At 54.4% G+C, this 15,677-nt stretch overlaps 1 protein-coding gene across 1 annotated transcript in view; it reads left to right on the top strand.

The window, feature by feature from the left end:
• BSND (barttin CLCNK type accessory subunit beta) overlaps positions 1-5,437 on the top strand; it is a 9,243-nt gene extending 3,806 nt beyond the window's left edge. The window contains exons 2-4 of the mRNA XM_035017724.1: positions 1,904-1,998; positions 3,889-4,158; positions 5,023-5,437. Of these exons, the coding sequence (XP_034873615.1) occupies positions 1,904-1,998; positions 3,889-4,158; positions 5,023-5,437 (780 nt within the window). The remainder of the gene's footprint in view (positions 1-1,903; positions 1,999-3,888; positions 4,159-5,022) is intronic.
• Positions 5,438-15,677: the final 10,240 nt, after the last annotated feature.

Genomic DNA, 15,677 nt, shown 5'->3' with positions numbered 1-15,677 from the left:
TGATGATGATATGATGATAATGTTGATGGAGATGATGGTGGCGGTGGTGGTGGTGATGGTTGTAGTCATGGTGATAACAGTGATGGTGGTGGTGGTGGTGGTCGTGGGCATAGTGATAATGGTGATGATGGTGAGGAGGAGGAGAAAGGGGAGAAGGTGATGACTGGGCCATGAGGTAATGAGGCAGCGGAAGGAGCAGCTTCTAAGAAGTATGGAGCCAGCTGGCAAGTGCAGGGTATCCGTGGTGGGTGTGGAAGATACCAAGATCCCTGCCTTATTTCTAGACATTTCAGAGAAGCTTACTCTTCATAGGAGTTCTAAGAGCCCCTCCATCCATCATTCCCTTCCTCCCAGCAGGATGGAGCTTTTCTGGTGCAGACAAGTGTCTTTTACTCATCATGCTCTGTAGGAAGAGATAAAAGGGGCTGCTATTTTTGACTCTGGTATAACACAGTGGGGTCTTGTCAAGTATTTGTTGAACAAATTTTCAGTTGAGGAGAGCAAGACTCAGGCCAGATAACTTCATCTTCAGTAACATCGAACTATGGTTTACTGAGTAGCTACTATGTGCCCAGCATTGTGCTGGGGGCTTCCTTATACAGTATCTCGTGGGATCCTCACAACGACCCCAGGAGACAGGTATCGCCGGCATCATTTAAAAAAATTGTGGTAAAATACCCAAAACATAAAATTTACTGTCTTACCATTTTTAAATGTACAGTTCAGTAGTGTTTTTTAAAAAAAAAAAATATATATATATATATATATTTTATTTTTTAGTAACCTCTACACCTAATGTGAGGCTCAAACCCACAACTCCCAGATCAGGAGTCACATGCTCCACCAGCTGAGCCAGCGCGGTGCCCCTACAGTTCAGGAGTGTTAATTAAATGCACCCTGTTGCACAACCGATCTCCAGAAGTCTTTCCATCTTGCCAAGCTGAAACTGTATACCCATTAAAGAATAACTCCCCACCCCCTCCCTCCAGTCTGTGGCAACCACCGTTCTACTCTCTGTATGAATTTGACTATTGTGGGTACCTCATGTAAGTGGACTCCTACAGAATTTGTCTTTTTGTTATTAGCTTATTTCTTCAAGGCTCATTCATGTCGTGGCATGTGTCAGAGCTGCCCTCCTTTCTAAGGCCAAATAATGGTCCATTGCATGTATATACCACATTTTGTTTATCTATTCAGCTGTTGTTGGACACTTGGGTTGTTTCCACTTTTTGGCTGTTATGAACAATGCCGCAAATATCTCTTTGAGGCTAGCCCTTTTTACAGAGAGGCACATAGAGGCTCCGAGAGGAGAGATGACCTGCCCAAGGAAGGAATCTTCCCTAGTCTCCCGGACCCCAAGGGCAGGGCTCCTTCTGTCTCATCCCACGGCCTCCTTTATGACCTGCCTCCCCTCTGCCACCGGTCTCCGCCCCATGTGCTGCACTTGCAGAGACCCCCTGATCCCTGAAAGTTCCAGTACAGGGACTGGTGGGTGCAATTTCAGCCGTTCACCTCCCTGTCCCCCACCACAGCCTCTGTGCCAAGAAATACATGACACTCACTCACCAGATATGGATGAAGCCCCTACTCTGTGCCAGGCACATTCTGGGCACTGGACCAGGACCCTGGGAAATGACAGAATACCACCTCCTCAGGGGCAGGGATGTTTGTTTTGTTTGCTCATTGCTGCCCTCTGGTGCCTGGGAGACTGCCTGGCACACAGCTGGTGCTCAATAAATGTCTTTTGGGTGAATGAAGAGCCAGGCGGGAGCAAGAGCCCAGAGGTGCATCCACCCACTGGTGCTGGGCCCTGAGCAGACCCCTCTGCTGTCACACAGGGAGGCCCTCCGGGTCAGGATGGGTGGGAGCCACACAAAGAAGCCTTCTTTCCTTTGCCCTGTAGATCACCTTCATACCTGCTGACTCTGACTTCCAAGGCATCCTGGCCCCAAAGGCACTGGGCCTGCTGGAGAATGGGCTTGCTGCTGAGATGAAGAGGTAGGGCCAGGCTCTCCAGGGCGGGGGTGGAGCAGGGAGAGCCCCTCAGGCCAGTCTCCTCTTCCAGCGGAGGGTGATGGAGTCGGGTGGGATGGGTGGGCGGGGGGGGTCTCCTCCGCTGGCTCCAGCTCTCTGCCTTGCCTCCTCACTTACTGAGAGCATGCTATTGGAAATCAGGATTGTTTTGAACTCTCAATTCTACGAGGTAGGCATTATTATCCCCATTTTAAAGATGAGGGAACTGAGGCTCAGGGACTTTGTCCTGTCTTAGAGCGAGTTCGTGGCCGACCGAAAGCAAAACCAGGTGTGGCCCCAGATCCCAAACAGCTGTGACGGCTCCTTTGGCAAACAGGGGGGCATGTCGATGGCCAAGCACAGCCCTGCGGCTCTCCACTTACAGGCTGTGGGATTCGGGGAATGCAACTCACCTCTCTTTGCCCCACCTATAAAATAGGGGCACTGATCACACCTTTCTCCTAGGGCTTCGGCAGGGCTGAGGGAGTTAATATAAGCAAAGCACTAAGAACAGTGTCACCGTTAGTAAGACGTGCTTCCTATCAGCCTGAGATCCAAGCAGGCAGTTTGCCTCATTACTTCCTTCAGTCCTCATAGGAGCCCTGTGAAATGGGGGTGTCGGGCCCTTTACACCAAGGAGGAAACTGAGGCTCAAGAAATATAATCTCAGGGCACCTGGGTGGCTCAGTCAGTTAAGTGTCTGACTCTTGATTTTGGCTCAGGTCACAATCTCAGGGTCATGAGATCTAGCCCCACATCCAGCTCCATGCTGGGCTTGGAGCCTGCTTGGGATTCTCTCTCTCTCTCTCTCCCTCTCCCTCTGCCCCTCCCCATCTCTCTCTTTCTCCCTCTCTAAAACAAACAAGCAAACCAACAAAAAAAGAAGTGTAATCACGGGCCTCAAACCTCACAGGGAGTCAGTGACGGACCAGACCAGACCTGCCTCCCTGGAGGTACCAGGCCTGGCTCATCAGGACACAGGAGCGAGCACTCCAGCCCTGGATGGGAGTGGGACCGGCTGCCCTCGCCACCCCTGGAGGCTGTGACTGCTCAGAAGGCCAGGCTGCAGGTCCAGGGTCTGTGGCCAGGGCTCTGGAATTCTCTACTTTGCTTGGGGAAGGAGGCAGTGATGATATTTTCTGTTCCTGGCACACAGAGTGACCACATGTCCCCGGGGGAATGAGGTGGCTAGCCCCTGGGTGGGCATAGGACTGCACGGAGCTGAGCTCCGGGCTCCTTCTGTGTGATCTTGGGCAAGGGGTCTAGTCCCTGCACCTCACTTCCCAGAGAGGCTATAGAGGGCATAGAGAAGGGGACGGCTGGAGCCCAGCACTGCCACCTGGTGTTTGAGGCACTCAGGGCAAGCCAGCCGAAGTCTCCCAGTTATGGTGTGGATCCGATGTGGCGCCTGACGCAGCCTAGCAGGCAAGGAGCACTCAATAACTGGGATGTTGCTGCTGTGTCCTCATCCGAACCCCGGGCACGACCACTCTGCTTCATGGTGCAGAATGAATGCGATGGTAGGCGTGGGCTTTTAGCTCACCGTCTGTAACACAGCACACTCTCAGGCAATGCGAACTGGCCTGCATTTCACAAGTGGACTCCTGGGGTTAACTTTGGAGACGTGGAGTGAGAGGAGCAGTGACTGGTCTAAGAGTCTAAGCTCTGCCACTCTTTGTTGGGCCTCAGCTTCCCCATCCACGAACTGGGTACAGTTACATCCCCCAAAGTCTTGAGGTCAGGGGAGACCAGATGTCCAGAGCAGGAGGGTGGAGGGCAGGGGGTGGGGGGACAACACCAATGTCTCCTCCTGCGATGTCTGCTGGGTGGTCTCACCTGCCTGTTTTTCTCTGCTCTCTGCCGTGCCCTGCCCAGCCCGCAGCCCCCATATGTCAGGCTGTGGGAGGAAGCCGCCTATGACCAGAGCCTGCCCGACTTCAGCCACATCCAGATGAAGGTCATGGGCTACCGTGAGGACCCTCGCCCGCTGCTGGCCCCCCAGCTGGGACAGCTGCAGCTGGGAGCCAGTGATGGAGGAGAAGGTGGCCCCCATGATGCTCAGGGCTGGATGGAGGCTGCAGTGGTCATCCACAGGGCCTCAGATGAGGACGAGGGAGAAAGCAACCTGACTCCGAGCAGGCCTGGGTGAGTGCTCAGAGTGCAGGGGTGGGCGTGCTGTCCAGTTCCTGCATGAAGCAGGCGGGGCTGTGGGCCACTCAGGGCCAGCTGGGGACATTTGGGAGTAGTGAGGGCACGGGGGTGGGGATGCCCTGACAGGCAGCAGGTAGAGCAGACGCATGAGTCTGGCTTAGTCGGCCAGGCCTGGGTTCGAATCCCAGCTCCTCTGCTGTGTAGCCTTGGCAAGTTTCTTATCCTCCTGAGCCTCAGTTTCCCCATGTGCGAACAATCACTCCTGCCTCAGAGGGCTGTTTTGAGAACTGGGACAGTGAGTTCAAATCTGGACTCTGTCGCTGATGTGCTCTGTGACGTCGGGCAGGTCACTCGCGCCCACCCTGTCCCTGGCTGGTTACGAACTAGGTTTCTCTTTCATCCATTTATTCACTCATCCCACCAACATAGCTGGGCACCTACTCCCTGCCAGACCTCAATGGCCCCCACCCTGCAGGAGCTCCCAGTCCGATGGAGGAGGTGGACGAGGGAGCAGAAGGTGACACCTTGTGTGGTGGGGGCTGAGGGCCCACAGGAGACCCCTGAGTGGCCAGAGAGGCAGGGGAAGAACCTGGTTTGGATCATAACATAATGCCCATTGCTTAAGCACCTACTGTGTGCCAGGCATTGTGCAAAGGGCTTGGCACACGCTATGTGCTGTAATCCTCAGAGACAACCATAGGAGTGAGTATGATTATGTTCCCCCACTTTGTAGGGGAGGAAACTGAGGCCCAGACAGGTGAACTCACCTCCCCTGGGCTTTGCAGCTGGTGGCTGAAATTTGGACCTGGGCAGTCTGACTCAGAGCAACTCTGGCTCTCTGGGCCTTTGTTCCTGCAGCCTCCAGGCCTGTCCCCAGGGACCTGCACCCTTGGCTTCCTTCCAAGATGACCTGGACGTGGCCTCTGATGAGGGCAGCAGCCCCAACCCCTCTCCACCAGAGGGGGAGGAGCCTCACTGCCCGCCTCGGGAGCTCTGGGCCTGCAAGTGCTGGCTGGACCGCTTCCATGACTTTGCCCTGATCGACGCCCCCATGGCAGAGGATGCGTCTTCAGGGGGCCAGCGGCGGGACACTGCCCTGTCCAGCTGCTGGCAGCCATCCCGGGGGACAAAAGAGGAGGAAGAGAAGGCTTCAGACCCAGGTTCAGAGCAGTCAGAGCGGGAAGAGGAAGACTTGTACTATGGGCTGCCGGACAGCCCTGGGGACCCCCTCCCGGACGAGGAACTGGGCTTTGTGCCCGATGCCCAGGCCTGAGATGCATCTGCTCCCTGGATTCTAGCCCCGCACCACTGCTAACCCCCATGTGACCTCACAGGGCCTCAGTGTTCCTGTCTGCGAAATGGGGTTATGTGGAGGTTCATGCGAGACAGCGGGCCTGAGAGCACTTGAAGTGCTCAAAGTGGTGCATGGGTATGGGGTGCTTGCTGTCCGGGCTCTTCCACTGTTCACTTTCTTTGGGGAAGCGTTGAAGGTAAAATATGATTCACTGAGAAGAATTGCAGCTGCTGGGGCCCTCGAGAGCCTTTTCCGCCTTCCCACAAAGCAGGCTTCTAAACAAGACCCTCCTTGGTGCTATCCCCAAGGCCCTGATCCTCTGTGAAGGTCTCTCAGGGTTCCCGTTCCTATGGAGTCTTGTCGCCACCCCCCCCCCCCCGATGTCCTCTCCCCTGCCCCACACCCAGGTGGATGGTGGGATCCGTCTTCACTCAGAGCTAATCACGTCCATCCTGCCCACATCCCTCCTGTGGCTCCCATCACCCCAGATCCAAAACCTTCCATGCCTCACCTCTGTGGCCCTCCCGACTTTCTCCCTGGTCAGCCCCGTGCCACAACCTCTGCTCTCCCGCTCCCCTAAGCCCGTCCCAGGCTGTCCCCTCCAGCAGCATGCCCTTTGCTTGTCTGTCTGGCAAATTCACGCTCATCCTTCAAACCCCGGCACAGATGCCCCTCCTCTGAAAGCTTTGCCTGATGTCACCACGAGTTCCTTCTGGCTCCTCTATGCCACCTTCGGGCCTTGTACATTGATTGCTGGCGCGTGACCACCTGCTCAAGGCTAGACCTCTGCTCTGCTCACCTCGGTACCTCCTTGCTCAGATCAGTGGTCACCGAAGGCTGACAAAACTGACCAGAGCCTTTTGCAGATGACGCCCCCACCCCTAACTCTTAGACTCGCAGGCCCTTTACCCTCAGGCAGTCAAACCTCCGAAGGGCATGCATCGGAGTCACAAAGGCAGGCAGAAAGCCCGCAGAGAGGCCCCCTTCCCTGCAGAACACATCTGCATTGGCTGAGGATGGGGGCTGAAATGAAGCCTCCTGGCTTGATTCAGTTTGATTCGGGTGGTGTTTACTGAGCATCTACTCTGTGCTGCATACTAAGCCGGGACTTTTAGGGGGAGAGAGACATGAACTGATAAGGTTCTTGCCCTCCAAGAGCTTACCATCTACTGAGCTTGGTGCCTTGTAAGTTAGGGAGCAGAGCAGTTAGAAATGGACAGTAGAGTCCAGAGACGGCCGAGTGACAACCACACAACCACCTGGCCCATCGAATGCAGGGACAGATGGCTCAGGCTGCCTGAGCAGGCCCTGAAGATAGCACTGCGCTGCAGCTCCACGGTGTCATGCTTGCATCAGGCTGATCTGCGCAAAGTGCTGGCACAGCCCAGCATAGACGGCAGGGGCTTCGGAGAAAGGGACGGCAGCAGACCTCCCACCAGGTCCGCGCACACAGCACTTGCACCCGGGCCCACTGGGAGGAGGAAGCCTTCATCGAGGCCAGGCCTCTGGGTGTGGGGTGGGGATCTCAGCCGAGGGCAGGGCTGCCCCCTGTGCTCAGTCAGAAGTGCACGCCCCTGGGCTGCCTGGGTGGCACCGTTGGTTAAGCCTCCAGTGCTTGGTTCCGGCTCAGGCCCTGGCCTCAGGGTCGTGAGACCAAGCCCCGCATCAGGCTCCACACTCAGCACAGAGTCTGCTCAAGACTCTCTCTGCCCTCCCCCCCCACCAATAAAATAAACAAGTAAAATCTTAAAAGAATAATTAAAAAAAAATGAAGTGCACACCCCTGGAAACACACTCCTCTTTTATTCTGGGTCATTACTTCCTCCCAGTAGGAAAGCCTCTATAGTGAGGGGTGCCCCTGGGTGCATGCCCTCTGCTGTAACGTGGTCCCGCTAATGGCCATGAGACAGCAGACACGGCAAGGTGCCCCGTGTTCCTGCACCCTGCTTACTAAGGCAGGGGAGCAGGTGACCTGCATCAGAAGGGCCATCTGGGCAAACAGCTAAAATAAAGTTTTCAGTGTTTAAAGGGGTCACTTTCACCTGCAAATTCTTTTATGTGAAACCACCCGTTCCCCCCCCTGGGCAGGCTAAATAGGGCATCGTGCCTGGCAGGCACTGTGGGCACTCTCTGGAAAGCGAATGCCAAGCACGGGGCATGACCCCGCGGGACAGCTGTGTGGTACAGAAGCTCAGGGGTGGCCCTGCACCCCTGAATCACAACTGCAGCGCATTCCCCAGACCTCACCAGAGAACCCAGAGCCCCGGGCTGCCAGCCCGCCAGCAGAGAGACTCACCCTGTCCTAGGGAGTGGCACGGGGCAGCGGTGGGAGCGCTCGGGGCAGCAGAGAGAGATGGCAAGATTCAGGCTTTGCCAGTCCTGGCTCCCCCCACATCCTGCAGCATGATGGGGAGCCCGTATGCCTGGTCTGCCCTGGACAGTCCTGGTTTATGCCCTCTGTCCTTGCTCACTGACCATTAGTGCACCCTTTCACTATCAAAGTCATCCCACTTGGATGATAAATGATATATTCACCCTACACTGTGAACTTGGGCAAGTCTGGTTGCCTCTGGGGCAAAAAGGAGGTGATGACCCCCTGCCTTCGACTTCGGCAGAGTTAGGCAGTGGGGGTATTTGACAGAACCCGTCTGCCAATGCCCTGCAGGAGAGGGCCACCGGGAGCTCACCCCTAGTTAATAGTTGGGTTTATTACTCATGGCAGCGAGGGGGATGGACCCCATGGGAACTGTGTCTCAGAGGGCGTGAGAAAGGGCTTCCTGAGAGTTAGGGGATGTGAGGGAGGGTCTGGGGAAGCAGGGCTCTGCTCCATGCCGGATACTGTCGGGAAGCCGGGCCCAAGCTGAAGTGATTAGTCAATGTGATCCAGAAGGAGGGAAGGCTGGGCCCAAGCTGAAGCTGTCGTTGGCAAAGGGGCAGCAAGCACAGCCCAGCCAGGAGAAGGCGGCGTGGGCATCGCGCGGGCTCGCACGGTGTTCATGTTTGCCTGCACTCAGCTGTGGCTCCTGGGGGGTCGTGATTTGCCAATGTGGTCACAGCGTGGCCTTGCCTGATGCTGATGTTGCGTGGAATTATTCGTGGTCAACAGGACACCGAGGCCGAGCTGCGAGGGCTGGGCTGGCCCCTGGCTGCCGAGCTGCTGTTCTTCCTCAGGGCTTGCTGCTTGGGGAGGGACCCCCCGGGGCTTGCTAGTGACTGTGGGGGACGTGGGGGTGGGGAGGAGATCATGCCGCGGGGTTCGTTTGAAAGGAAGGGTCTGCCGCTTTTTAAAAGTTTGAAGAACAAGGGGGCAGAGGGGCTCTCATTCCTTTCCGCTCTGACCTCCCCAAACTCCACGATCTGCCTCGCCGGTTTGTTACACCTGAAATCCCACCACCGTGCTCTGTTCCCTTGGCCTTGACAACTCTCAGTCTCCTCTAAGAGCAAGGGGTCTCTGGGATGGCCCCTCTCATTGGCTGATGAGCTGGGAGGAGGGCCAGGTCTTCCTGCAGGTCCAGGGCTGGGGATGGCGCTGAACGGGCCTGAGGCCACGGCAAGCCTGGGATGTCAGCCCTCAGCCCCAGGCTCCAGATCCATGTACCATGGCAGAAATTCCTGCTTTTTTCACCCTCCGGTCAGGTCAGGGGGACTTTGGAAGTTTCCACTCTCTGGGGAGGAAAAGGCCCTGGAGGCATAGTCCCTGCCCTTAACTAAGAAAGACAGTGGTCCCCGGGGGCAGTGAGCTTGGGCTTGCCCTGACCTTGGGCACATTGCAGCCTCCCCGGGCTTCTGTCCCTGTTCGCCATGTAATTAGGGGGAGGCGGACATGATTTCACTTCTATTCCCAGTCCTTAAGCGTTTCAGTTGCCCTCATGCCTATTACCCCAACTTGTCCTCACGGCAGCCCTGGGGACAGATCTGTTAACCCCATGCTGTACGTGTTTGTTCCAAATCCTGGACTCTGGAGTCAGAAAGACCTGGGCTTGCACTCAGCCTCTGTCAGTTCCTTGCTGTGTGACTTTGGACAAGTCACTGCCCCTCTCCGAGCCTCAGTGTCCACATTTGTGCAATGGGGAGGATGTTTGGGAGGAGCATTAATGAATATTACGCTCCTGGCACTTAGCAGGTGCTCAAACAGCGTCAACATGTCCGTCCTTTCCTCTCTGCACAAAGCAGATCAACTCTGTCCTGCTTTCAAAGTGGCAGTAGGTGAGCGGATTCCCAGTAAGATGATGCATGTGAAAGCTCTTTGCAAAGGACACAGACATGTATGGTGTGCCAGGTGGTGAGGGGCAAGTAAGCTGACGGCGAGCGGCAGGGAGCTAAGGCTCCTACTGCAAGGTACCTCCTGCAGGAGCAGGAGTGGGAGGAAGGAGCAGCGCGTTGAGCGAGAGTGGAGGTGTTCCAGGAGCGAGGAGGAGGAACAGGATGGCTTGTGTCGGCCAGACCAGGCAGCAAACAACGCTACTGAGCATCCGCAAGTGTCAGGTGCTGTATGTATGTTAGCTCTCTGAACTGAATTCTCCCTCCAGCCCTGAGAGACTGGCATCCCCTGGGGCAGAGCTAGGATTCACACGGAAGACCCTGAGCCTATGCTCTTCGTGATCCTATGCTCTTTGCCACGCATGTAGCATACCTGCTAAGCTCTGCTCGCCTGATCTCATTTCAGTCTCAAAACCTGCAAGGTTGGTGTGTTGTCTCCATTTAACAGATGAGGAAACGGGCTCAGAGAAGTTGAGGAATGTGCCCGTCCTCCCAGAGAAGGGCTAAATGGAGAGAGGAAGTATAGCTATGAAAGCCTTCCATTCCTGGCAGGAATTATCCAGTAGCTCCAGGTCATTCCAACCTACTGAGGATGAGAGAAAGACACATAGCAATACATGAGGCAGCAAGGTTCCATTGAGCACCTACCTACCTGTGCCTTTCCCTGCGCTAGAGCTGAGGGCAGACATGGCCCTGCTCCCACACCGTCCGTGACTCCCTATTGCCCAAGGCATAAGGGCAGAATCTTCCGCCTGGCTCTTTGTGACCTGCCCCACCTGCCCTTAACGGCCGAGTTGTTCACCACTCCCCAGGGCAACAGCCACTGGAAACCTGACCCTTCACACGTGCTGTCTGTGCGTGCGTAGGCTCTTGCCTCTGCCTGATGCCCTCCGCCCCTTCTCTATCATCTCTCAAGAACTGGCTCAAATTCCACCTACTCCCGAGGCCTGAACTGGCCCTCTGTCCCCTTCCAGGACAGTACCCATCTCCACCCCAGCTTCTCCTTGGCATCCTTCCCAAATGGGGCACCCCGCTCTGGTCTCAGCACTCCTTATGTGACTAGCTAAGTGTGTGCCAGTTTCCCCACCTGGACTGGGAGGTCCTTCGAGGACAGGGGCCTCTTCCTAGCTATATTTCTAACCCCATGACTTAGCAAAAGCAAGGGGCAGGAGAGTTGTTGCAACAGAATGGAATTTACCCAAACTGAACTGAACCAGGGGCCCACTCTGAAGGCTTGCTGGCCCAGGGATGAGGAGCGCTGGCTTGGGCGTAATCAGCCTGAGTTTGAGACTAGGTCACCCTCTGCCAAGTTCTGTGACTTTGGCCAAGAGACTTACCCTTTCTGGTCCTCAGTTTCCTTATCAGTAAAATGAGGTTAATAATATCTACCTAACAGCACATTGTGAAGATTAGGTGAGATGGTGCATGCCGAATGCTCAGCATGTGTCTAGTGCCTGGTGAGCCTTCAGTAAATGGTGGTTATCATTATCGTCACTGCTTGCAGAGATGACGGGAATGTGTATGAGCCGTGGGCATCAGCAGCCTGTGTGGACTTGGGGTTGCTAGCCAAGCACTGGATCACCAGCACTTCCCCAGTGTAGGTCAATGGACCAGCCTGGGCTTGCAGCATCAGACTTCCCTGGGAAGTTTTAAAAGTCCAGTGTCCTTGAACCACCTCCAGAGAGATCTGGGATGGTCTGAATTTTGAATAAACAAGCCAGATGAGTCTAGAGTACACAAGGACTTAGTCTTTTGTTTTTAAATGGGTTATTAAGAACTGGAATAGTTGGAAGGTGACCCAGAGAAGGTGGGGGTTGCAAGCCAGGACTTAAAGAAGAGAATGAAGGGACAAGGGTATCTCAGGCAGAGGGCATTGGTATAGGCAAAGCCCCACAGGAGAAAAGGAGGAAGAGGTTTCTAGAACATAGGGGAGACTAGCCTGCTGAAGGGATGATGGGTGAAGTCAGAGAGGGAGGCTGGAGCTTGGTCATGGAGTTCCTTGAATTCTGATGGGCAAGTGGGATCCATGGATGGTTCTTGAGCAGAGGAGTGACATGAAGAAAGAAATGTTTAGAGCACATTCTGGTTAAGAGATGCAAAAGAGAAAGGAAGGGAATACACTGATGGCAAGAAGGCTGGCCTGTGGCCTGTGGCAGGAATTCAGTTTCCAACCTGGCCTGTGAAAGGTGTTTTTTTTCCACCTGTGTTGGTAGTACTGGGTGAACGTCCAGTCAGGACTGAAGCTTGGTGGAGCCAGTGTCCCAGATTCCTCAATGCTGACCGCAAGCCCCGCCATGCAGAACACCCTGCCATGGTAGAGGCTGGGTCTTCCGTGCAAGATACCAGAACTCTGGCCAGGCAGTGCCCAGTTCAGAGATCACTTAGGGGGAGGGCAAGGGAGGGCCAGAGAGACGCAGAAAGCACTTGGGTCAGATAAGAGGTCCCCCAGGTGACTTTTCACAGGGTGAACATTCCCAAACCACCTGCCCATTCTCCACATCGAACCTAACAAGCGCAGACCTGGGGTGGTGGGTAGGGGGGCGACAGCAGGCTTGGGATGCCTGATCATCCAGCCTAGGGGCAGAGAAGGGTAGGGGGAGACTTCATTCTTCCTTTGTTCCTTCGTTTATTCTGGCTGCAGATGCTCACCAAGCACCTGTTGATGTCACACTGCGTTCCAGGCACTGGGGATAGAGAGATGCGTCCGACCCATGCCTGTCTGGGGGGCCCCACTCCGGTGGAATTATTGCAAAATGAACAGTGACAAGTTGGTGTGGTCACTGCTGGGCAGAGGGAAGCACAGTGGGGGTCTGGCCCTTCTAGGGAGTCAGCAAGAGCTTCTCAGAGAGGTGACTCGAACCGAGCTATGTCCTGAAGTGTTTACTAGGGAAGAAAGGGGAGGGAGACCAGCTTGAGCAAGGGCTGGGGCCCCCAAGCCCCCCGACCATGTTCCAGGGTTGACCCAGGGGAAGGTGTGAGTGGAACTTAGGATAGACGTGGAAGACTGTGGAGGGCAGGGGTGAGTATAGGTGGGACCTGACCAGGTGGGCTGTGGATCCTGTCCTGGAGCACATGGGAAAGCTCCGGCCGGTGGGACGGACGGGACACACTGTAGTGTCCATAGAAGGAGGACTTACAACACTTGGAGCTGCCCAAAGAGTGGGCAGTCCCATCTGACAGACAGAGCTTACAATTCTTAACAGAGCGAGCTGAAAATCACACAGGAAAAGAAAAAGAGTTCACCCGCAGGAAAGATCTGTGACCCCATAAAAGAAACAAATGAAAAAACATGGCCAATCTCAGGAATGATCCAAGGAATGCAAATTAAAACAACCAGAACCCATATTTTGCTCATAACATTGGCCACATTTCATAAAGATGATGACAACAGGTGCTGTTGACAGAACGTGGAGGGACAGGGCTATTTCTTACGCCGCTGGTGGGAATGGAAAGGACACAGCTTTGGTGGGGGGGCACATGGCTGTGCATGGGGCTGCCCCTGACTCTGCAAGTCCACGTGCAGGAACATATGCTAAGGAATGAATCAAGTGGGCCAAGATGGCTTGCAGAAGGGGGTTTACTGTGGCCTTGTTTATGACGGTTCTAATGTGGAAAGAATCTCAACATCCAGCAATAGGACACTGCGAAAATAATTAGCAACAGCGACGCACGGGAAGTCTCGGGTATGGACATGGTGACCCTTCTGATGGAATTAAATCTCCTTTCACCTGCCCTCACAGTGCCACACTCTCTGCCTGGGAGTATATGCGATCCTCTCCTTTCATGCTTACTTGCGAATCTTTTTGGGGACTTTCTGCGTTCCTCATTAGACCCTAAGCTCCCTGAAGGCAAGGACCATGTCTGTTACGTTTCTTCCTGCGTCCCCAGTGCCTCAGTTCTTGCAACACAACAAGCCCTCAATAAATAGCCGGTAAATCAATGACAGAGTCTGTCTTTTTTTATTGCGGTAAAATACACACAACATCAAACTTGCTAGCTTACCACCTTTCGAGTGTCGGGTCAGTGCCATAAAGCTCATTCACCCTGTTGTGAGGCCACCCCCACCGCCCATCTCCACCTTCATCATCCCCAGGTGAAACTCTGCACCCATCAAACACAAAATCCCCAAGCCCCCGGAGACCACCACTCTCCTTTCTTTTCTTCTTTTTTAAAATCTTCCCTTTCCTCCCATGCCCCCGAGTCTATGTTTATTGATGTGGAAAGGTGTTCATGATATAAAATTAATAAAAAGAGAAATTATAAAATAGAATGCAGCAAACACTGTCAATTCCTCTCCCTCCTTGATTTTGTTTGGAAGAATCTCATGCCCATTGCCAGGCGATGAATTATGATTGATCCAAAGCCAGTCATGACAATCCTATTTTCTACTGCAAGTCTGGCTAAAGAGACCTGAAAGGAAATTAGTTGGGGTCCCTTCTGAACAAGTTTTTGCTTTCCTGATAAAAATGCAGAGTAACCAGCTTTGCTGGTCTTAGTACAGATGCAGTGGCTGGTGCTGCTGCAGCTCTCTTATCACCTTGAGGCAAATACCAAGAGACTCAGAGATCTTGGACATACGAACTGGTGAACCAAAGTCAGCCATCACTCGTCTTCCAGCTATGTGAGCTCATTTAACCCGATTTGTTCAAGCCACTGTATTTACAGTTGCACTCACTCCCAACAGATATAGAATACAATCCCATATATATCTATGTGTAGCCATGAATAAAAAAAAATTAAAATTATCTCTGGGTGATGGGATTCTTCTTTATGAAATTTTTATTCTGAACATGTAAATAATGATCAAGAAGTAACATTTTTACATTCAGAAAGTAAACAATGATGCTAGTTCTATTTAAAAAAATAAAATGTTGGGCTTCCAGGAAGTAGGTCACTCACTCCCATCTGATCAGAGAATTTGAGGGACGCCAATGACTACCTGTGGGCATGCTGGAAAACAGATTCCAGCACGGAGTGAGGGCCCTGAACTTGACCTATAAAGGTCCCAACAGTGTGTTCTTCCAACCTTATGAGGGAGGCAGGGCAGACATCATGGTCCTAGGGAAACATGAAAACCTGAGGTTCTATAAGGAGAAGAAAAGTGAGCAAGGTCCCCAGTATGGCTGTGAGGGGCTGGACTTAGCCTCCTGTCCTCCCCTACTCCCAGCCAGCCCTTCCAGCACCCCCAAAGGCCCCACCTCTCCCTCTGGGCTTTGAGGCCAGACCCCATGTCCCCGTGTTCCTGGCCTACGCATGTCCCCTGGCTCCCATAGGACACGTCGCACCTCGCCCTGAGATTAGGGCCCCAGGCCTTTTCCCTGGGTGGGCCTGCCCAGCAGGTTCTCAGCCAGGGCCAGGCAGATTACAGGGTGAGCGGTGGGAAGGGCGGCGCTGGGGTCTAGGCCCGCGGCCCCAGGAAGAGGGGGCAGCTGTGGGGCCTGCAGGGGGGCTGACAGGCAGCACCTGTATTGGCCATAAACACAGATGGACACCAAGTGGCATTGCTGTCTTCCCGAAACAAACCCGGATGATCTCTGTGAAAGTGACCCTGGGGAGAAGTCGAAGAAAGACGAAGAACATGCCAGCAAAGAATGAAAAGGAAACATACACGCAGGGACTGGTGTTGCTTCTCCACTTGGCAACCGTCCCCCGTGTCACCGCTGTGCTGCATGGGGACACGGGGTGTCCTGACGAGAGCCAGTGTTCTTCTGTGTGTCCGGCGGGGCTGTTCTCGTCCTTGCACGCATGTCCCCTCATGTCCCCTCATGCCATCTTCAGCCCCAGGGGGCGGGTAGTGCCGTCAGAGATGGAGCAAAGGAAGCCGCCCTGCAGGACAGCAGGGCACAGAGATGCACAGGGTGCCGGGGGGCAGGGGTCACTTAAGGACAGCAGGGGTTTTTCTCTCTGGGGTGGTGGCTGCAGAGGCTGGAACATCAGGATGGCTTGTGCCCATGTGGGC

This window comes from Mirounga leonina, unplaced genomic scaffold (assembly GCF_011800145.1).
Source record: "Mirounga leonina isolate KUSES-001 unplaced genomic scaffold, KU_Mleo_1.0 Mir_173, whole genome shotgun sequence".
Taxonomy (NCBI): domain Eukaryota; kingdom Metazoa; phylum Chordata; class Mammalia; order Carnivora; family Phocidae; genus Mirounga; species Mirounga leonina.
This window is presented reverse-complemented; position numbering and strand designations above follow the sequence as displayed.